The 24160-nt window shown below is 38.2% G+C and overlaps 1 protein-coding gene across 1 annotated transcript in view; it reads left to right on the top strand.

Moving 5' to 3' along the window:
* spegb (striated muscle enriched protein kinase b) overlaps positions 1–16660 on the top strand; it is an 83169-nt gene extending 66509 nt beyond the window's left edge. Inside the window, exons 22-41 of the mRNA XM_081368868.1 lie at positions 123–323; positions 687–744; positions 996–1073; positions 1180–1352; positions 1466–1492; positions 1629–1781; positions 1913–1955; positions 2131–2199; positions 2287–4915; positions 5014–5163; positions 5367–5483; positions 6043–6210; positions 7416–7538; positions 7898–8062; positions 8890–9619; positions 10504–10743; positions 10950–11173; positions 11482–11557; positions 13141–13290; positions 13899–16660. Of these exons, the coding sequence (XP_081224994.1) occupies positions 123–323; positions 687–744; positions 996–1073; positions 1180–1352; positions 1466–1492; positions 1629–1781; positions 1913–1955; positions 2131–2199; positions 2287–4915; positions 5014–5163; positions 5367–5483; positions 6043–6210; positions 7416–7538; positions 7898–8062; positions 8890–9619; positions 10504–10743; positions 10950–11173; positions 11482–11557; positions 13141–13290; positions 13899–14127 (5803 nt within the window). The 3' untranslated portion in view covers positions 14128–16660. The remainder of the gene's footprint in view (positions 1–122; positions 324–686; positions 745–995; positions 1074–1179; positions 1353–1465; positions 1493–1628; positions 1782–1912; positions 1956–2130; positions 2200–2286; positions 4916–5013; positions 5164–5366; positions 5484–6042; positions 6211–7415; positions 7539–7897; positions 8063–8889; positions 9620–10503; positions 10744–10949; positions 11174–11481; positions 11558–13140; positions 13291–13898) is intronic.
* The last annotated feature ends 7500 nt before the right edge of the window (positions 16661–24160 follow it).

The raw sequence follows: 24160 nt of genomic DNA, 5'->3' as shown, positions 1-24160 counted from the left end.
AGCTAATTATCAGTTAGTTTGCTTTTACCATCTGTTAAAACAATGAATAAACCATTATTCACTCTTTCCCCAGACAAATGTTCTCATTTTCTACGATTTGATGAGAAATGTTCTTTCCTTAGAGGGGCGTTCTCATATGTGAAGCGGGTGATACAGAAGGCAGGAAAGATTGAATATGCAGCCAAGTTTATTTCCGCTCGTGCTAAACGGAAGGCCTCCGCTCTGAAAGAGCTGAACATCCTGTCTCATCTAGACCATGAGAGGATCCTCTACTTTCACGACGCCTTCGAGAAGAAGAATGCTGTTATCATCATTACAGAGCTGTATCCTTGTTATCATCTCTGAGAGCTTTAGGGATCACTGATCATAAAAGCATGTTTAAATTTAAGTTCATTATAAATATGTGACGAGTTGGGAGTGAGAATGTGTTGCAAAAGCATGTAAACATATAATAAATATTTAAGATTCTGCACTATTGGTCACAAAATAATAAACCAAATTCTAACCCAGGTTAATTTTTCAGTTTAACACTGAACTTATTTTTGGACCACACTTTATGTACTATCTCACATCCAGTATTGCACAATCACACTTGTTGTACACCCATTAATCACCAATGGTGTAAGGATGATGAGTTGTTCACAAGCTTTTCCCCATCACTCTGTTGTCTTTGACAATGTGTAAAGATGCCATGAGGAGCTTCTCGAAAGGCTTACAAAGAAGTCAACAGTAATGGAGTCAGAGGTGAGTGAACCAATTTGATCTTTCAAAGTGACCATAAAAGTTTCAAATGTGTGAACAGACTATTCTGTTACAGTTTGTCAAATGTGGTTTGTCCTGGGTAATTTATCTTTGCATCCTCTAGTTATCTTGATGATAAGGAATATATTACTTTATTTCACAGATGAAAGAAGCTTTAGATTTACTCAGACAGTTTAGATACACTCATCACATTGGCCCGACCCTATAGAAATTCTCTGTATTGTTTACCGCAGATCCGATCCAGCGTGAGGCAGCTGTTGGAGGGTCTTAGCTATCTTCATCAGCTTGACATAGTTCATCTAGACATCAAGGTAAGCATTATGTAATTTGCTGTCATCACCATTTCCTTCTATAAGTAAGCAATAATCACAGTAAGGAACCAATGTGTTGACTAGAATCCTCTATATTTCCACTCAGCCTGATAACATCCTTATGGCAGACCCAACTAGTGATCAGATCCGCATATGTGATTTTGGAAATGCTGTAAAGTTCACGCCTGATGAGGCACAGTACTGCAAATATGGCACTCCAGAATTTGTCGCCCCAGAGATTGTTAACCAGACACCCGTCTCCAAGGCAACGGACATCTGGTAAAGCACCTGGTCCCTCTTTGACAAAACAGCTCTTGAACAAATCTGTATGCAGCTAAAGTGTCATGAATACATAAGTGTCTTTCTCACAATTTGACTTTTTTTTCTTACAGGCCTGTTGGAGTTCTAACATACTTGTGGTAGGGTTATGTCAAATATCTCTATAATGAAATTATTTATCTAATTTTAAATTATTATATTATATATTTACCTAGAATATTCATCACTAATACCAGTATCTTCAGCTAGATTTCATCAAAGAACTTTGTTTTGCAGTCTCACTGGAGTTTCTCCTTTTGCTGGAGAAAATGACCGCAGCTCTGTTCTCAACATCAGAAACTATAACGTGGCTTTTGAAGAAAGCATGTTTACCGACCTCTGCCATGAAGCCAAGGGATTCGTCATCAAACTGCTGGTGGCTGATAGATTGTAAGTGGAATCTACAGGGCTTATCTGCTGCACCATGCTCCTGTTGAAAATGTATTGTCAAGAAAATTGTTTCCACTGCTAAGAGCACTTTGTGTTAACTGCCAATTTGTTTAATGTTGTTTTATCTGCAGGAGACCCGTTGCTAATGAATGTCTTCGGCACCCCTGGTTCAAGGTAACAACAGAAACCCATAGCTATCCAAATGCGTTATTTAAATTAGTACAACATATATGCCACTTGAAGTTAATTTAAGTTGCGAACATTTCAGAACCAAGGATTTCCTCTCTATAACTCTTATGCAAACAGTTGTTTACTTTGTCATTTTTAAATACATATTTCTTTCTTTTAGACCCTGAATAAGGGTAAGAGCATCAGCACAGAACACCTTAAAAAGTTTTTGTCTAGAAGAAAATGGCAGGTAAGATAACATTAGGGGCTTTTCAGCACTTAGAACATTATAGATTCTTTCCGTATGTCGTTGTAACAATGTTCACATCTCTTTTAGCGATCTCTTATCAGCTATAAATCTAAGATGGTGATGAGGTCTATACCCGAGTTACTGGATGACTCCTCCAGCCATATTTCCATTGCTGTTCCACGACATCTGAAACAAAGCTCACCACCACCTTCATCCTCTTCAGATTCGGATGAAGACATTGATGAGCTGCCTTTTATCCCAATGCCCCTCAACATGGAATTCTCAGGATCTAGAATGTCACTGACTGAAATTGTAGGGGATGATGAAATGACAGGTAGACCAAACGGAAATGCTGAGAGGCCTGCTTCAATCCATCAGAAGTCAGAGCCGATGGAAGTGGAGACGTCAGAGAGAGAGGGTGGAGATGTAGTCGCTAGGGGTAGAGCCAGAAAGAGGTCAACGCAAGAAGATGAAAAAGGATCATCTGATGAAGAACCAGCAGAACTGGCCAAAAGGGCAGAACAGGCCAAGAGACCAATGCGCAGAGGTTCAAGCATGGAGTCAGATGAGCCAGAGGGAGCACGTCGCAGAGGAGAGTTGCGCAGAGGGAGCTCAGCTGACAGTGCCCTACAGCTCCACATTAAACCTGAGGAGGGCACTGAAGAAAGCCCAGCCGATGGAAGTAGAATTCTACAAAAGTCAGTATCTATGGAGATTCCAAGGAGGAGCCCAAGCCCAGGAGCTGCAAAGCTGAGCCAGGAAGACTATGCCCTGAAATTAGAACTGATGAGGCAGAGACTTCTCAGGGGTGGCTCTGTTGACAACAAGATGAGCGGATTAAGAGGCCCATTGCTGGAGACATTAGGCATGGGGGATGAGAAGCGTTTTGTGAGGGGGTCTCGCCTCGGTAACCCTCCACTTGTTAGAGCAGCATCCAGCGAGTCACCTAGAGATGACACCCCAAAGACCAAGATACTCCGCAAAAGTGCTTCCTTCAGCCAGGGTGATTCAGAGCCCATGCCATTGCACAGACGGATTGGAGCACCTCTAGAGATCCCACTGGCACAAATAGAGGAGAGGCGGCTGCAGCAAGCTATATCTATGTCTGCTCTCACAGAGCCAGTCAAGGATTCTCGCCCCGTCACCCCAAAAATTCATACGCCAGAACCAAAGAGACATGAAATGGAGAAAATTGAGGAAAAAGAGCCAGCAGTCTGCAAGGACAGTAAATCCAAAGAAGTCATTGTTGTGTCAAAGACTAATGCAGATGAAGTCAGAAGTGTTGATCAGAAATCTTGGGAGACTGATGCACAAGAGAAGGGCCAGAGCAAGTTAGAGGAACCCAGTGAAGAGTCTGAAAAAGTTGCTGAAATTAAGCAGAAGACCCCCGTAGCAGAGGAAACAATCGAAGAAGAGGAAGATAAAGAAAGAGAGGACAAAGAGCCAGAGAAAGAAATGGAGCCTCTTGCTCCAGAGATGGAGGTTAAAGAAGTTGAGGAGGATGTAAAGGCATCAACAAAGTCTCCAGAGATCATTTCCACCAGCTCAATCATGGTGACCCCAACAGCTGCCCCAGCTCCCAGCCCCCACAGTGTTGTCTCAACTTATGTGACCCCATCTCTCCCTGCACGTACAGTGCTGCCAGATGGTAGGATGTCTGCATATGCCAGTATCATGCAGACCATCATGGTTCCATCGGTCCAGGCATCGAGCCAACCTGATCCTGTTCCTGTCCCCACACCTTCACCAATGTCCACCCCATCATCAGTTCCAGTCTATGCACCCATTTCCAGACACATCTCTGAACCAACACTTTTATCAGCTTCTTCATCCAAATCAGATCTTCATCAAACCACTAAACATGCTGCAGTCTTTTCTCGGGTTGCCTCAACAGAACACCCTCCCAAAGAGCCAAGTCCTCCTAAGACTCCCACTCGTGCTTCTCCTAAGCGAGAGCCGTCTCCTGGAAGCAACATCCAGGACCTTACATCTGAGGAGGTCTTTGAATCTCGCTTCAAAAAGCGCGAGTCCTCTCTCACTCGTAGTCTGAAACGTTTCTCTTTTCAGAAGACTGAAGAAAAGCCCACCACTGTTCCTCCTGAAACTGCAGAAGAAATGTATCGCCCAGGGCCAATTGGTGCTCCTTTAGAGTTTGTGCCAAGGAGGTTAGAGGAGAAGTCTAAATCAGTTCAGGATCTCCGTGAGGCAGAGAAGGACCCTGGATTTATGAGGAGACTCTCCATGCGCTTGAAAAGGACCCCATCAGTGGAGAGGCAGGAGGAGAAGCTCAAAGAGGAGGAGGCTTCAGCACCCAGGCGACGTCTGTCCTGGGCACTGGGACGGAGGGGATCCCAAGAAAAGAAGGAGATTGAAATGGTGAGGTTGGATGGAGGTCCTGAGCCTCCCCCAGAGCCTGAGTCCAAAGCACCTTCGGAGTCACCTATCCTTGCGATACGCAAGAAGATTGGCAGTACCATGGCAAGCTTATCCACAAGGATTAGGAGCCACTCTGAGGACAGGAAAGACGACAATGAAGGCAAGACGGAGCTCAAGAGGACACCTATATTCACCAAAATGCGTCGTTCCACCTCCGAGGGGGGCAGTCTGAAGAGGATGGGTGTTCCACAGAACCAACTGGCTGTCCAGTCAGGGAAAGGGACCTCATCAGAATCTCTCGATTCCATGTCAAGCATCCAATCAGAATCAGCTGTTAAAAGTATGCCAGTTTTTCCTGGTTAATGTTCTTATTACATTAACTCTTTCATGTTGTTGTCAATTCTCCTGATTTTAAAGACCATCATTTTTCTTTCCCAGGTGCAGATATTGAGCGTAGATCACGGTGGGACCGCTGGGGCTTGACAAGGGGAAAAAGGGACAAGACAGTTTCACAACCAGACATACCAGCTTCCATTGCTAGGGAAAATGGCTCTCTCCGCTCTCGCCAGTACACAAATCAAACATCTGGTATTGTTTGTTTTATTTGCGTATTTCACTGTAATGTCTGCGCAAAAAGAGACATCTGTTTGATGACTTCCTGCTTTGTCATAAACATTTACATATATCATCAATGAATCAATTATGCATATAGATTTGCTTTGGCACAGCTGTGGGAGATAAATTATAGTGCCTGTCTTACTTACTTTTTCACTGATTCTCTCAACAATTAGATTTCCCTCCTGTGTTCCATATCAAATTGAGGGACCATGTTCTCTTGGAGGGAGATCCTGTCACTCTCAGCTGCCTCCCTGCTGGCAGCCCTCACCCACACATCTCATGGATGAAAGGTCTGATTCAAATGATAATATTAGCTTTGATGGGACTAAAGATAATAGAATCTGACCTAAATTGAGTACAATATGCTTAACAGCTGATTATAAAATAACTGTACAATATTGTAAGTGTATTATCTCACTTATGTAAAGATTTTGTTCACTATGTTAGCATAGTGTCTTTCAGTCTTTCATTTCATACTAAAAGATGATTAAATGCATACTTTGTATATCTTGGTATACTATTCCTAATTGTTTTATATATATGATAAAGATAGATTATATATGATCAATTAAGAACAGTATACCAAGAAATATACAATATGCATTTAATCAGGATCTGTACTGTGCAAAACCTAGGATCCAGATGCCTTAATAGTCATTGTGCTGACATAACCAAACCTGTTTATTTTTTGGCTAAATATAGAAGGATGTCTTTCCATCTCAAAGTAACAAGTCTAAAATGTCAATATAAGCATTAGAGAACACCAGCTTGTAGCTTTAAGATTATGATTTTGGAAAAAGTTAAAATTCCCAACTAACATTTTTGCTTTTCAACTTTGTGTATTCTCAGATAAGAAACCACTTGAGATTGACCCAAGGATGAACATGATATCCTGCCCTGATGGGAGGCAGCTGCTGATGATAATGAAGACCACCAAGAAAGATGCAGGCCTTTATGAATGTGTGGCTTCAAACGCATTGGCCTCTGTCACCAGCTCATGCGTTGTGTCCCTTGCTCGTAAGTTGCATGCAACAGTTTTTACACATTAGTTTTCTCAACTTTGACATGTCACTGGACATGCTCACGTTACATTGCCATAGTGAAGTTGCCTCAGATCTCTCATTGAAAGCAAATGAGATCCAGTCACTTTGCAGCAAGAATAGCTCTGTCAGTGTGAAAACCCCTTAAGGAGGGAAAAAGAAGAGAAGTACCATAACGCGACGTTCCAGAATTTCTCAGAAAAGTAAAGGCTAGAACAGAGATGAAAGTGGGACACAGTGAAAGAACAGTTGAATTTATTTTTTAAGAGTTAGTGCATAGCTCACAGCTAGACTCAGGAAGGAGCTCTTTTAGCCTTGAGAACAGAAATGCCATTGGCTTTCTAAAATCATGAGCAGGCTAAAGCACTGCTTATTTTGCAAAGCCATTTTCTCCTAACAGCAGGTCATAAATTATTCACTCCTTGTTGTGCTTCAGAGCTGATTAATATGGAAAGGTGACTTGCTAGCAGACGTCCAAATATCATGCAGTTGCCTCACCGGGGACAGTTTTTTATGTTTAGTGCATGAAATGTGGCTATTATGATAATATCCCATTTTCCGCAGGGTTCCCAGGATCAAGAAAAATAGTGGCAATTGTAAAACTGTTGGGAATTTCTATAGTTTTATAGTTATATGATTGTTTATAAGTCCAGTGTATAAAACGTCACATTATAAAAAAAGTCAGTACTGCCCTTACTGTTCAAAAGTTTGGGGTCTGTAAGATTTTTTAAATGTTTTTGAAAGAAGTTCACCAAGGCTGCATTTATTTGGTCAAAGCAGTGAAAGCTTTATTATTGTGAAAAAATATTAATATAAAATAACTGTTTTCTTTTATGTATTAAAAGAATAAATTTTCATTTCTTAAAATGTAATTTATTACTGTGATGCAAAGCTCCAGACTTCAGTGTCACATGATACTTAAGAAATCATTCTAATATGCTAAACTGAATAAACATGAAACATTTCTTATTATTATCAATGTTGAAAAAAAAAATCAAAATGTTTTGTAACATTGTAAATATATTTACTGTCATTTTTGATCAATTTAATATGTTCTTACTGAATTAAAGGATTACAAAAACTACTTACTGACAACAACATTTTGAATGGTAGTAAATATTTGTCAAGACAGATCAACCAAATAAGAATTTCTAGTAGTAAAAACTGAATATTATTCTGTAGGTCTGCCTAATAGTCCTGGGACCCCTGAGGTTCCTCAGAAATATAAAAACACCGCCCTGGTTGTGTGGAGACCCTCAGACACCACGGCACCATGCACCTACTCTCTGGAGAGGAAGAAAGAGGGTTAGTGGACATCTTTCTTTATTCATCTTGCTTTGATTGATGATTTAGAGTGGGATTTGTAAAGTACAGTATAATGTTGAAAAGATTGTCAGCTGCATTCCCTATTATTTTAAATGCAAAAATTGTAATGTTTCATAATGTTAATACTGTTTTGCTACACTCTTAAAATCCACCCTCCATCTTGATTTCACAAATTATTAAAATTTTCTTACTATTAGTTTATTTCATATGTAAATGAAAAAAAAAAAAAAATGGTGGTGAATGTAGAGGAAAGACAGTTATCTTTCCTTCTACTGCCCTCTTTTGGAAAGGATGGGTATTGCAACCAATTCTTCTTTACAATGTTTATTTTCCTACAGGTGAGACTAACTGGCTGATAGTAGCCACAGGTGTGGCTGACTGTTACTACAACGTCATGGACCTTCCAACTGGTGCCACATACAGGTTCAGAGTTGCCTGTGTGAACAAGGCTGGCCAGGGACCTTACAGCAACTTGTCTGAAAAAGTGGTCCTGGACTCAACAGGTACACAAAAGTTTTGTCTAGATCAGTGATTTCCAACAGTTTAATGCTGCCAGGAGCTAATAATTTTATAAACAACACAATGTTAATATTCATTGCAAGTGAACCCATATTGTTGTATTTTCTTTTACCATTTAAAAAAAAAAAAAAAAAAGATAAAGAAATGTCACAAAACTACCAAATTTGTCTAGCTTCTAACACATGACAATGAATTTGAACCAAAACATTGCAGTTTAATTAGATTGATGGCTTTGATGTCAACTACAAAATGTTTTTCTCCTCCTATTTAAATGATAATATAACATTATATACACTACTGTTTTTTTATTATTTAAAAGAAATGAATACTTTCTCAGCTAGGATGCATTAAATTGATTGAAATTGACAGTAAAGACTTTTACATTGTTATATTCATCAAACAATCCTGAAACAAATACCATGGTTTCCACAAAAACATTAAGCAAGAAACTGTTTTCAAAATTTGCAATAGAAGGTAATGTTATTTGAGCACCAAATCAGCATATTAGAATGATTTCTGAAGGATCATGTGACTGAAGACTAGAGTAATGATGCTGAAAATTCAGCTATATTGTAAAATATATTCAAATATAAAACAGTTATTTAAAATTGTGACAATATTTTCACTATATTACTGTTTTTGATCACCAAGTGTCACCAGGTGAGCATAAAGAGACTTCTTTCAAAAATATATACAAAAAATCAAACTCACTTCAAACATTTGAGCAGTACAGTAGTGTAATATATATATATTTAATGGAACTTATGCATCTATGCTTCTTCGTTATTCAAATTCAAAGTCTTTTCTACAGCACCTCAAAAGTCCAGTGGAACAGTTGTTGTCAAAACGCTTTCGTCAGCTCCGGCTCCTGCACCAGCAGTAGTGACATCTACCATGTCTTTACCTGCAATGAAGCCTGCTGCAGTAAAACTGGCTACTTCAGCGCCCTCTGCAGCCCAGCCGGTAAAGCCTGTGCCTCCTCCTGCGTCAGCTACTACACCTTCCCCGGCTGCCCTTCCCCCGAGTCAACGGACTGCGCCTGATGTCCGAACTCCACCTCCCGTTACTCCTACTCCTGCCAAAGCGAAGACCACTCTGAACATCACTGTGGCCAAACCCTCCCCAGCTCAGCCTCCTCCTGCCAAACCCTCACCGCCTGTCGTTCTGCCCAAACCTCAGACTCCTGTCAATGTGGTGTCTCCTCCATCTCAAACTCCTCCAATGTCCCCACCTCCACTACTGTCCCCTCCGCCCGCTATCGGCAAGCCTATCTCCTCATTGCCTATGTATGCCCCGGCCGCCACCACAGCACACGTGACCCCAGTCATCCCAAACACGCCTTCTCCTGCCCTGTCACCGCCCGTGGTGTTAGTAACAAGTCTGAGTCCCGTAGGGGAGGGTACTGGCACACCCATTCGTATGACCCCAAGTGGACGAGCCACTCCTACCGGGCGCAGGACCCCTATAGGAAAACCTGGAGACTTGACCCTAAGGCAGGGTGTCCCGCAGAAACCTTACACATTCATGGATGAGAAAGCAAGGTAAAGTGCAATGACTGATCACTTTTATATTACCTTATCCTATTGTGTCTCTGAGTGTTTTTTTTTTTTTTTTTTGGCAACATCAAATACAAAAGTATCTGTAAGTAATCCATATGATAGAATAGCATGATAAATGCTGTACTAGAATACATTATAAATAATTGGCTTCTATCTGTCATCATGAAATCAGCTTTTGATGTAACTGCTGTTTCCACGTTTTGGAGTCGTTTAGAGTTCTATTTCTGTTCAGTGTTTTCAGAAGTGCTTATTTTATTTTATTTTATTTATTTTTTAATTTTTTAATCCCAGGCTTCTCTAAGTGAGAAAAGACATGACCAAAGGATAATTATACCCTCACTTAATAGCATTCAAGATCATGTATCATCATGCAAATCAGCTTTTGATGTAATTGTTGTTTCAAATTATTTAATTATATATATATATATATAATTAAATGAACACTGAACTCCGAAATTTGAAATATGAATATGAAATGAATTTGAATATGAAAAAAAATTCAGAATATATATATATATATGTGTGTGTGTGTGTGTGTGTGTGTGTTTCTTAGAATAATTAATATGTATTATAAATATATATATATATATATTATTCATTATTTTTAAATAGAATATCTTTCTGACGGTCTGTCTGTATTTTTTTTAACTAATTCATAGTTCTATTGTACAGTGACCCCAAAAAATATTTGCACACTTGGACAAGATGTACATATGTTTTGCACTATATTACAGATTATCAAACCAAACCAAAATATAGACATTTTTCAAGCAACATTTTTTTTAAAAAAATAAGCTGTAATATAAATAAATATAAAAGTAATATAATTGACAGCTATTAATCATCATGCATTTTCTTCACCACAGAGGTCGTTTTGGCGTGATCAGAGAGTGTCGGGAAAACGCCACCGGTAACCTGTACATGGCCAAGATTGTGCCGTATGAGCCTGAGAGCAAGCAGGCCGTGTTACAGGAGTATGACATACTGAAGTCCCTCCACCACGAGAAGGTCATGGCTCTGCATGAGGCCTACGTCACCCCACGCTACCTGGTGCTCATCTCTGAGTGCTGCTCAGGGAAAGAGCTGCTCTACAGTCTGATTGACAGGTCAGAGACTGCTGCGTGCTTCTTTAGGTCCTCATGACGCCGCTTTTCAATCCTTCCCCAGCACTTTTTGCATTGTGTGCTTCTACACAAACACTTGACTTGATGGTGTATGGGGTAGTTGTATGGGGGTTGTGAACAGAGCTATAAAAAGTACTAAAACAATTGTAATTGAAATTGTAAAACACTTTGTTTATCTCCCTTCCTAGGTTCCGATACTCAGAGGATGACGTGGTGGCATATATCGTACAGATACTTCAGGGTCTGGACTACCTGCACAGCCGGAGAATCCTACATCTGGATATCAAACCAGAGAATATCATTGTCACTTACATGAATGTGGTTAAGATTATTGATTTTGGTAGTGCGCAGACCTTCAATCCACTGTTCCTGAAGCAGTTCAGCCCACCCATTGGGACACTAGACTATATGTGTAAGACAACATTTCTGCACATATTGTTTCATATATTTCAATATTTTCTTGCTAATATAAAAAAAAGTCAGAGTCACTAATTAACTACTCCTCCTCTAGCAACCACTCAGAACACTTTCAACAGTCTAAGTCGTGTTACAAACATGGACAAACATTATTTATTTGCATCATATTCGTAATCCTTTTAAAATATTGTATGGTTGTTCTTTGTTAGATATTCCCATGGTATCCCATTCCTTCTCGTTTAAGTAATTGTGCAATTCTGTACACTTTCTAATGTGTTTTTAATCTCTGCTGATTACTCAAAGCCCCTGAGATGTTGAAAGGAGATGTGGTGGGTCCACCAGCTGACATCTGGAGCATTGGCATATTGACTTATATCATGTGAGTGCTGTCCACTGCAACTCTGTCTTGGAAAGTAAACAAAGTCTATTTTGATTTTATGTTGACTTTAAAGGGGTCATGAACTGGATTGTTTTATTATTTTATAATGTTGCCTGGGGTGCCCTTATAATGTTAGTATGATTTTTATATCAAAAATTGTCATAATTTATAAATAAAAGCCATTTTTCCAAGCCTGATTTCAGCCTCAGGTTTGAACGCTCCGTTTTAAGGGGCGTGTCTGCTGTGAGACTGCAGTGCAAACGCCGACTGCTGTGATTGGCTGACATGCTTGCATATGAAATAGCTAGTATTACATGAACTCTCTCGAAAACTTTTACTACGTTTTTACTATTACAGCTATCGAGATTAACAAATCGTGAAAAGAATCGTTTAAAGCATTATATGTAAATCTATTCCATCACATGAAAGGTTGCAGCATGATGAGCACTGAGCGGATGACAGACAGTCTGTTGATCGCGTGAATAAAGATCTTATCATTGCAATGCAATTTTTGCACTCTCACAAATGCTTACACCAAATCACAATGCAAACACGATGTGAATACACAGTAAGAGCTTCGTTGTGTAGTGTAACAGTGTCATTATTTCATCACGAGTCTGGTAAGTGTCCAGATAAGCCCTCGCGGCTCGCGCTGTGCTGTTTGATTGACAGCTTGGGCGAATGGAAATGGATCGTTCTTTGATCGCTTTCTGTATATAATTTAATAACAGTTTAAAAAAGATTATTTTCATAATACTACGAGAAATTATGTGAAGTTGATCGTTTAGTCACTGATGCATTAATAGTATTGAACGATTTTAAGAGAAAGATATCTGAACTTGAATAATTACACATCAGAAATCACTGATCGCAGATCAGGCATTAGAATACACATGGTTTACTTACATGTTGCTGGCAGATCCGTCGGGAAATTGTGATTGACTGATTTAATAAAGTTTAACCATGCTGGAGTCCGAAGGAAGCTTATGCAGACTGTCTTCTTCCACAAACAGGCACGCACAATATTTAGTAAACAGCATGTTTATTGCTTGGAAGTAGCTCGATCCGGTTTAGCAATCATCATGTCATCCTATGTTATTTAGCATGTTTGGGTGAATCGGTGGGCGGGGCTAAACAGGCCGTGTTGAAGTAGGCGTTGATCTTCTTTTGTGGAGGCGGTGTTTTATCCTCTTTGACGTCATAGATCCCCACTTTGAAAAAGGAGTCGTTTGCTGAGCCTGATGTCTATAAAAGCTTTTATTGGACTAACAAGGTAGTTTTCAGTTCTGAAACTTACAGGATATTATTATAGTATGATGATCTCTTATATGTCAAAAGCTCAAGGAAAATTTGATTTCTCAGTTCATCACCCCTTTAAATGTCCAGTTTTGCTGTGTGGTGCTTTCTGTGTTACCTCCAATTTAGTTAGCAATCTTATGTCAGCGGGAGCATTTGAATCGTTACAATTTCACATTCCAGAAGCTCTCTGGAGCTTGTGAGCTGTCAGTGTCTGCGATTATGTTTGACATAAATGCTATTCTAGTGTATAACTCGAAGCTTTTGTCATGCTGTACACCATTCAGGCTCAGTGGGAGACTGCCATTTACAGAGAATGACCCTGCTGAGACAGAGGCCAGAATCCAGGCAGCCAAGTTTGACCTCAGTAAGCTCTACCAAAATGTGTCCCAAAGTGCCTCTCTGTTCCTCAAAAAGATCCTGTGCAGCTACCCTTGGTGAGTAAGACAGTGGGTGTGTGTATATATACATATATTATATACATAATATATGTATAAAATATATAATATATTGTATAATAATATACATATAATAAGTTTTATTTAAATTATTTAGAAAATAGGTACTCATTGCTGTTGTAAAATGTTGTAAAATTGCTGATATTATTTAAAATTTAAATTATTTATACATCATAGCAGTGTTGCTGCTTTTTTAAAAATTATTTTTGATTGAATAATGTGAGAAATAATTTTATAACAGCAATGAGGATCTAATTAGAATCACCATTGAGGATTATGGTAATTTCTCAATTATTTTAAGTGAATATTTTAAATGATATTTTTGCATTATAATTGTGTTTTAAAATGTATTATTTTTGAAATTATAATTTTACCTTCATTCACTCAACTGTCGCAGCTTTAATAACGTAGTGGAGAGGGGTGGGCTATCAGACTCCGATGTTGAAAGACAAAATAAACATAAGGTTCATACACTACACGGTTGAGTACATAGTGTATAAGTACATAGTGTATATCTCTAGCTTTCGGGATAGGCCAGGCTATGTGTCTTTGATGTTGACTGATTACTGATTTTGTCTGTGTTTCAGGGCCCGTCCTACCATTAAGGACTGCTTTAACAACTCCTGGTTGCAGGACGCTTATCTAATGAGACTGCGGAGACAGACTCTCACATTTACCACCACACGCCTCAAGGAGTTCCTGGAGCAGCAGCAGCAGGTCAGGGCAGAGGTGGCAACAAAGCACAAAGTCCTTCTGCGTTCCTACCAGAGCACTCCACAAACCCCGTCAAGCCCTGCAGCACCCATCTCTCAGTGAGCTCCACCACTGGACGTCCTCCAGAGAGATGACGAGACGGCTCCGGGGTTCTCCAGGATATGGACAGAGAGAGACACAGCCTCAGGACATCCCAGCCCTTGGTGGGCCCTTATGGGCCGCTAAATGTGCGGTGTGTGTGTGTACGCAGATAAAGCACAGAATCTTCTGGCCTCGCCACAGAGTTTCCGCCACCTGAAACACACACACACATACACACAAAACCTGCCGTCCAAAAGCGTAATGGATTTCAGTGCATTACCCTCCGTAAGCTGTGGCCAGCATGCACAGTGCAGTTGTGTTTATTGTTCAGGACGTCATCCTTACTTTAAGCTCCTCCCGTCATACACATCTTTCCTATGACTTTTTGACAAACCTATTTTAGCAGTTCCCAGCATTGCATCTCTGGCAAGTAGTCAGGAACTTGGACCCATCCTGGTTGAGAAGAGTGACTGTATTTCATACACGAAACTCAATCAAGAAGACTAGTCCATCACTCGACGCAAAAAAATGTCATGTTAATGTGTATTTTTCGTGGTATCTTCCAATTGTGAACCAGGGCCTTGAGATTTGTGGAAAATGGTGTATATCTTTTTTTGAACTAGTTTTTATGGCACAAGTAATACTTTTATTACTGCCAGTTGTTATACTGTAGTGATTATCAGTATATATGAAAACTATTGACTGAAATCATGTTGTCAAACGAGATGCTTTTTATCTTTTACAAAGTGTTTTGATCTAATCTAAAGTGGATTGACTTTATTGTAATATTGAAAGGCCTCACAGCTTTAGGGAGTGACGTTTTTGCAAGAATTCCCAGTTCATTAAAGCACACACGGTTTGGGTTTCACTGACACTTAACGGATTAAACTTTTGATATGTTGAAGTCTTTGCGTTTAACACCAGGAATGTATTATATATCGCAGATTTCAGTGCATACAGTAGCATACAGCATGCATCGGTACAAATTCCTCTTCATAGCGTATCGGCAGCCCCATTGGTTTCCAGTCCTTGTGAATGCAAGAGGATGGTACAACGGCCAAAGTTGTTTATGTAGAGATCGGCTGGTTCAAGATGTGCCTGGAAACTAGTGAACTTGTAATGCATGGATGGAATGGAGATGTCTCAGAGAAGTGCCATTTTTTTCCTGAAGGGACTAGAATATGTTATTAAACATACATTAGCTGCAGCGTTGAATGTTTATGAGAATCTTTAGTATAGTATGTTATTTTGAACGTTTTTGCTGAAAGATTCGCTTATACCCATGAATGAGAGTAACTTTATGGTTGAATGATTATCACTATCTTTGGTCATTTGAAAAATATCTTGTTTTGATCTAAATCATCCAAAATATCTCAACTATATTAAGAAATGTATTGTCCACAAAAATCTGAGATTTTTTTAATGACATTTAATGAATGATCAAAAGCAGAACATGTATTGAAGAATGTGACTTTACACATGGAGAAATAGCCTATGTCTAAAAATTATTTTATTTTTATTTGAAACTATGAACGGGTGTTGATCTTGATTTGATTTACATAGTTTGTATTATTTGGATTTATTTTTGAACAGTTTGCATCCTGTTTGGTGAACATAGTCACAGAATCAGTGCTTGATTTATTTTTTATTTGTTTGTTTTGTTTAGTTGTTAATTTATCTAATGGACAAATGAGTAATTCACATCCACAAAAAAAAAAAAAAAAATCATATTCACATTTACAGCAAACAAACCTACAACTTGCGAAACAAAGTGAAATGAAAATAGCATCAGGGTTCCACATTCATAAAAAAAAAAAAAAAAACTGTGAATATGAATTTGACCTGTTATGCTCAACTCGGAAATATTTCATTGGCTAGAAAATGCTCTTTGTGGTAAAATTTCCATAAAGTAATTTTAAAACTCCTTATCCAGTGATCAGAGACAACAGGAAAAGACATGGAAATCCATCGGTCAAAAGGTGTGGGAAAGCTGCGGTAATGTTCTCATTGTTTTTAGCACAGTCCTATCGTGACCTCATCTGTCCACGCACAACAAGTGAACACCTTTGACCTTCTATCACATACATAAATATTGGCTTGGATTACACAGTAAATAGCTGTTTGCTTAGTTTTTATTGCAGAACTAATTCAGTGCAAATGCTCTTCTGTTTTCCATCACTTTGCATAAACGCCAACATTGGGTTTTTTCTTCTATCCAATTTGTTTATTATTTGCTTTAACTTGGGTTATTCAAATTGTTCAAGCTTCTAGTTTCAAATATATTATGGTGCGAAAACTAAAACAGAGAAAAAATTCAGACTCAATGTGTTGTGAATAAGGTTTTATATTATTTCATTTGTGTGTGTGTGTTTACTACTCTTTCAGTCATGCCGAGCAACCCTTTAATGTGAAACTAAATCAAGCTTTTCTGGAATGAATTATGTTGCACTAAAACAGTGACAATGTGGAGATAATATGAATGTTTTACAGTAGAATGAAGTGTGTATATGTCGAAACCATGACTTTTCATGAATAAAATCAGCTGTCAGCAATACTCAACAGACTACATTCATTTATTATTATTATTCCAGTCATTTCAGTGTCTCTAAGTGCATATTACAAAGTGGAAAGGGTCTAAATGTCATTACGAGACACTTTAGAACCATAACACACATATTTAACCAGATGTAGTTAGACTCCATAAACGGGCCATTAACTCACACTACATTCATGTGTTCAAGTGAAGCCAATCCAAATGTAAGGACTCTCAGGCTTTTTACATGTGTGCTATTTTATTTTGGACCATTGATGTTTTCACAGTATAATGCTTAGGGTTTTTTTCATTACAGGTTGACTATATACAGCACAACTGTTTACTCTAGAACACTTGTCGATCTTTTAACCTCAGTATGTCATCTCTAAGATAAAGATACACAGGCAGGCAGATGTAGTCTCAAACTTGAGAACTCTCAGTGGAACTGTATTTATAAAACTGGATCCTGAGTAGAAGTAAAGGTCAAGGAACTTCTTCAGGTTGAGTATTAGTTGATTTTGTTCAGCAGTAGACTATTTATGATTATAACTGTCATATCCTAATCATTTATCATTATACTTAATGCTATTTGTTCTGTTGCCTATGGTTGTTTAACCTTAACACTTAACCTTTCTTTATCCATCCATCCATCCATCCATCTAAATGTATCAGGAAAATACTTAACTTTTTTTCTTAGAACTTGAAACACTTTTTAAAGTAAAAAATAATTGTCTCTTAAAACTGATGCCATTAGCCTCACATAAAGCTTTTTAAAGTACAATAATTTTGGCGCACACTACTGTTCAAAAGTTTGAGCTAAGAATTTGAACAAGAAATCTCTTATGCTAACCAATACTGAATTTATGTGACCTAAAATACAGTAATATTGTGAAATATCATTACAATTTAAAATAAACTGTTTTGTAATTTAAGACATTTTAACATTCCTGTAATGAAAAAGCTGAATTTTCAGCATCATTACTCCATTCTTCAGTCAAGTCACCTTCATTTATATAGCGCTTATGCTTAACAATATGGACTGTTTCAAAGCAGCTACAGTGATAATAGGAAATTAAAGTAACAGAGATTGTTTTGGCTTTACAGCAGCTAGAATAAAGTTATTGTCCAGCTAAAGTTAGTTTTGATCGATTCACTTCCATTGCAAAGATAATTAGTTATTAACTTAGGGGCCGCTAACACGACACAGAGGGTTTCTAACAGAAAACCCTTGACGCGCTCCGGCCTGCTCATTCGCACAACAACAGTGCCTGGTGTCTTGAGAACGCAAACCTTGGAATAGGTTCCAAGGTGCAAGCCTTGAAGAATATATATATATATTATTACTTTTCTGGCCTTAAAAATCTATAATACAGAATTATTTATCGCTTCAGAGTAGCCATGTGAACCGGAACTATTTTGACAATGTTTTATCTGTACAGAGGTAAAGGGAAGGAGAAGGAGGCCTTCACAGGGGAGAGATAGTTGACACTTCAGGACTGCGTTGTCGTCACGTCCAGGTGCAGGTCCTTCATCAGATCTGGATACGGCCTGGATCCGGCGGACTGCGGTAAACCTTGGATAAACAGAGAGACTAATATTAGTGTAGATGCCATCCTTCTTATGATGTTACAAGTACATCAGGATTTATGGGAAGTGTTCCCAGTTCCGGCTGACCTAATCTATGCAGCCTAACATTGAATTATAGAAATTTATAATGTGTTATGTGTATGCTAAGTCAAAGAGATGTGTTTTTAGTCTAGCTTTGAACTGACAGAGTGTGTCTGCTTCCCGGACAATGTTAGGAAGACTGAGTTTTGGTGCTAAATAGGAAAAGGATCTAAAAGTCGATTTTGATATTCTAGGTATTATCAACTGGCCGAAATTTTGAGATCACAATTGATACTTTGCACGTGACGTCAGTTGTACTGGCTGGCGGGCAAGAACGTCATTCTCTAGCAACGAAAAGCAGTAAACTAATCAAGGATCTTGCCAGGACGTTGCCAGTTTTAATATACAAAAGTTGGTGTTTTGAGGTGTACACGACATGTCAGATAATTGTTGTGCGATTGGATGCACTAACCGCGTTTGTTGCCCGCCAGATATCACGTGACTGCAAAGTATCAATAGACATGAAGGACTATAATGTGTTTAGAGCTCACTCAAGTACTGCGGAGCTAAACCATTTAGTGCTTTGTAAGTAATCAGCAATATTTTAAAATGTATAGGGAGCCAGTGCAGTGTTGACAGAACCAGGCTAATATGGTCATACTTCCTGGTTCTAGTAAGAAATCTAGCTGATTCGTTTTGGACCAGCTGTAGTTTGTTTATTAAGCGTGCAGGGCAACCACCCATAATAGCATTACAATAATCTAGCTTTGAGGTCATGAACGCATGAACTAATTGTTCCGCATTTGTCATTGAGAGCATATGAGGTAATTTAGATATATTTTTAAGATGGATTTACAGATACTAGAAATGTGACTTTCACATGAAAGATTGCCTGGTATCAAAGAGCACACATATAGGTTCCTAACCGACGACAAAGGTTTGACAGAACAGCCATCAAGCCATCAGTGTCACATGATCCTTCAGAAATCATTCTAATATGCTCAAGAAACATTTGTTATTATTAATGTTGATAACAGTTGTGCTGCTTGATATTTTTGTGGAGAATGTGATACATTTTTTCCAAGACTCTTTGATCAATAGAAAGATAAAAAGAACAGCATTTATTTTAAATAGAAATCTTTTGTAAGATTATAAATGTATTTCTCTCACTTTGGATCAATTTAATGCATGCTAGCTGAATAAAATTATTAATTTCTTTCCCCAAAAAAAGAAAAAAATCTTACTGACCCAAAACTCTTGAATATTTGTATAAAAACCTCATTTAGAAACAGTCAACTTCTTTTGTAATCATTTAAAGCTAATTGAACTTGTTGTGTAAGTAAATCATCATTACAATCTCACACACTATCAAAAACCCACGATCAGATCCTTTTACAGATCCTCATAAACATTTTGACATATATAGATGAAACAGTTTGCAGTTTAATTTTCAAGATTTCTCCAAAGGCAGCAGCAGCACTTCCAGGATGCCCTTTAAACATGAATGCAACAATCCACATCCGAGCTTCATAGCAAGAGCATTGGTGAGTCACAATCGGATATAGACAGAGCTCTATTTAATACTGTGTGGCTCAGCTGCATGTAATAGCTGACCTTTGATTTGTCGTCTGCATGAATGTGTACCATTGTCTGTTCAATTAAAGAAAGAGCTGCAACAAAAAAGGCCCTCCAATGTGTCTGCAGGAACTGAAAGATGTGGTTCTGCTGGAGTTCAGTGCAGTGTCTCTTCAGACCCCTTCATCCTCTTGTCAAAGGATAGGAAACAGCTGAAGGATGGACTAAGAACACATGTTTTTGAGGATCCTGATGTTGTGGCCCTGGTCATGTGTGAAGCCATCTTGGATGGCCTAGGCAGATATATGTTCATCTATATGCAAACTCAAGTCACCATGAAATCAAAATGGAAAATTCCTGTTTTTTCATTTATTATAAATAATTTATCCGTGCATTTCTTTTTATTTATTTATTTTTTATTCACATGCCCTCATAACCTTCAATCAAAATGACTTCCCTCCCTCTTGCAGCGACATCATCTCTTATCTTCTCTGATGACGTGTTTACTGGCACGAGGGCGGGACAACCTGTCACTGTTTCACTCAGATATATGTCACAATTGGTAAGAAAAGACGCAACTTGCATTTCATGCTGACTTTAATGTCTCTTATTGACCTAATTGGTTGTATTTTGCCCTGTAACCTCTCTGTTGTGGCTGTTTCATCAATAGGCTACTTTCCTGACCATCAAATTAGCCTGCAGATTCAGGGAAGATGTCCTCTGAGCAGTTAGAGACACAGCTCCTCTTCTCTCTTGTGTGGTTTATATACTTCAAAGTATGTCCTTTGTCTTCAATGGATTGATGCCTCTACAGCATGTCACTATACTAAAATAAATGGCTTGCTGAAGACCTCTTTAACTGGGCTATATAAAACCTACTGTATCATATTTGATATGCGAATGTGTAGCCTATTATCAACATGATCAGAACTTTGCTGAAAAACCTGTTGCACACCATGTCTTCTGTCATTTGATTGATAGTTTGTACTTGTTTACAATAAAAGGGCTTTTAGAATAACTCTAAAAGCATATCAGGTCATGGTACAGGTCTTTTTTGTTGTTGCTGTGAAGTGCTGGTTTTTATAAAGTATTTTTATAAAGTAAAAAAAAAATGTTTAAAACATGACGTGGTCGATCATTAATCAATTCACAAATAATCTTTTGTCCCCGTGATATATGGTTACATCCTTGATCTGGTTCATAGCTCGTACAATGGTGCTAAAAATTAAGCTAAAAACTGTATGATATGTTTTGGAATAACTTGTGATGTGACAAAAAAATCTTCAAACTCATAATCCGGAGGGTCTTGCTGATGCTTTCATTGAATGACTGCAGACTGTTAAGTGTAGTGTGTGATGAATACCAATGATGTAAACTCTGTAATCAACATGACGGAGTGCGCGAACTTTGAGGACTCTCCCTATCCTCCATTCTAAAGACGGTCTCAAGCCCCCCCCGCGCTCGCAGCTCCTGCCAAAAAAGTTCACAAGAAAGTTGTCTTGCTTCTTAAAAAGCGTAAAATGCACACGCATTCGTTTGAAAATCATTCAGGTCTGACTGCTTATGATATATATTACCTGTCGGACTTTAGAAAAAGCTGTTTTAACTTCGAACTGAGCATTCAGTTACGCCGAGGCCAAGAGATCTTTTAAACTTTGTTTGCGTATTGGATTTTGTAAAATTTAAAGGGGCAACGCATATTAATCAAGTCAGAGTCCAAGCGATTAAGACACTTTGTTCCAAAGTCAAATTTATTAATATTATCCAATTCCAGTGAAAGAGGAAGAAAAATAAACAAACGAGAATACTTACACTGTAGAAATATGTTATGGTTTTAACAAAATTGTTCAATAAATAATATGCTGGAAGTTAAGTGGACCCCACCAAAAATCTAAAATTAATTTTCAGAAAATCTTTCAAATGTGAAATGTTCCTCTTGAATATACAAGCATTTTTACTTAAAAAATTGAGTATTAAGTTTTGAATTTGGCCTGTAATATTGAGTATGGTATTATATTCATGTATTTATTTACATACTGTGTGATACTTCAATAATAAAACCATTAAAATGACAATTATTGATTTACTTTTTACATGTATATTACATTTTACACTTTTTATATTACTGTGCGGAACAACAACAACAAATTAGCTAAACTTTAATTGTGCTGTGCTGTCTTGGTTTGTGGGGCCACCTAAGTTCCTATTGAGTATTAAATAAGTTGTATTTGAACTGGTACTAAATGAGATGTTCACAGGTAGCCTACTGATAAATGCGCTCGTTTTTCTTCGGATTCGTGACATATTTCACATCCATAAACTTTGAACCTTCGAAGTGGCTTGCATAGCTCTGTCTTGCCTGAGTGTCGTTGCCCCTTTAAGGCGAAGGGTGCCTTGAAACCGCCGAGTTCCATGTTTTTATGGTGAAATTGAGAGCAGAGCCGAACTCCATGTTGTGAAAAGTTATCATCCAGGAACTTAACTTTTTGTTATTATTTTTATTTAATTTTCTTTATGTCGTATAACTTATAAAACACAGATATTACATCCAGCCTAATATGGTTTCGCATTATGAATGTTCTTAAGTGGTAAAAGTCTTTTGGAGGTTTGGGGGCATTTGCAGGGAGTCTTTTCTTTTTTTTTTTTCAATTCAATCGTAGCCAGCGGAAAGATTTTAATACGGAAACCCCTTTTAAGTTGCGATTTTACTTGCTTTACGGATCTCATGGACCACCCGTCCGCCTCGATCATCACGCAAGTGAGCAGGGATGAAGAAGCGAGTGCTCCTTTACGGGACAGAGGTGAGTTGAGAGAAAGTTTTGTGTCGGCACATGTCAAACTCCTTTGATGAATGTTTGGCGCGCGGCGGACGCTTCATACACAGCTACATTCTGTCAAAGTGTAGCATTGACTGGACTTTATTGAAAACTCAGTGTCATATCAAACATTTCCGCTCACCAAAACACTACAAAAACGTGTGATTTCCACTTTCCAAAGTTGATGACAGTTGATGCGTCTTGAATGTGGATCCACTAAGTCCATTTATTATCATAATAATACTACAGTGGAGACCCAACACATACAGTTAGCTTCATGTGCGTGCCTTAAACTCGAGATTTATTACAAAACAATTTTTATTTTATAGCCTATATAAATGAATGCGTTGAGGGGGCGTGTCCATGATGACAGTCTTCACTGACGTTTGAGGGAAGGCTGTGGTTCGTGTTTACCTGTGGTGTGTTGTAGTACATCAGCTAACCACTCTGAGTCATATTATGTTTATGTGTATGCATATATCCCATAATAAATGACTTTGAGTCCCTCCTCAGGTGACAGGTTATCATGAGACAAGATTCCTAAACTCCCTTATCTCATCTCTGATGTTTAGCCTAGATTGTCTTTTTGCAATGGTGACTGTCAATGCATGATTGTTCAAGAATCGTTGTTTATTGTACTAAACTGGTGTAGTATGCGTCAATGTGCAAAAGGTGCATTACACCTTGTTAGTATTTCCATTGTACATGTTTGGACAAACCTGCATATTCTTTATAGATGTTATTTTTTATGTTTTAGAATAATCACAAACTCATCAAAATTATGAAATAAAACTGGAAGTGGTAAAATTTAATGGTTTTTTTTTTTTAAGATCATGCAATCAGTCAATTTGTCAATAAATAATCAGTAAAGTGTCCAAACTTTTGACTGGTAGATTTATTGAAAGGTCGTAAGTCATAATGTCTCGGTAAACAAGATAGGCCACTGTTTGCAGGTCAAAGGTTAGATGAAAAGTGACCCTTTAATCAGTTATTGGACTTTTCGGGAAAACATTATGGCTACAACTTCATAAGGGAAACAAAGCTCTTTTGTTTCTCATTGCATGCTGATTGTTAATTTTTTTTGTGTACAATTTCACAAGTTGTATTTTAGACAAAATATTTCGCCTCTCTGTGGTGTAAACAAAATGTGTATCTCATCTGTCTTTTTTTTGTTTGGTCAGTGATGAATATGCACTCCTGGGCAAAAGGCCAAGTCAAAAATGGCAAAATATTTAGGGGTCTTATCCATTTTTATCACAAATCACTGGTCAGGAAATTAGCACGAATTGCACAAATACTGTAGATAAAATAACTTAGCACAGAATAGCCTTCCCCTTTGTTTTCTTTAAATGTTTAAGCCGTGTGGGTAAATTTGCAGACAGCTTTTTACAGTCAGTGTTGGTGGCTTCAAACAGTTTGAGTTGTTGAAAATTGTCTCCCAGTTAATTTGAGTTTAATGTGAGACCAAATATTCACTAGGGTTTAACAATGTTCTCAAGTCACTGATTGATTTTCTTTGCTA

The sequence above is a fragment of the Scardinius erythrophthalmus genome (genome assembly GCF_964197995.2).
Source record: "Scardinius erythrophthalmus genome assembly, chromosome: 6".
NCBI classification, from domain to species: domain Eukaryota; kingdom Metazoa; phylum Chordata; class Actinopteri; order Cypriniformes; family Leuciscidae; genus Scardinius; species Scardinius erythrophthalmus.
Note: the sequence above shows the minus strand (reverse complement) of the source record. Positions and strands in the feature narration are given on the sequence as shown.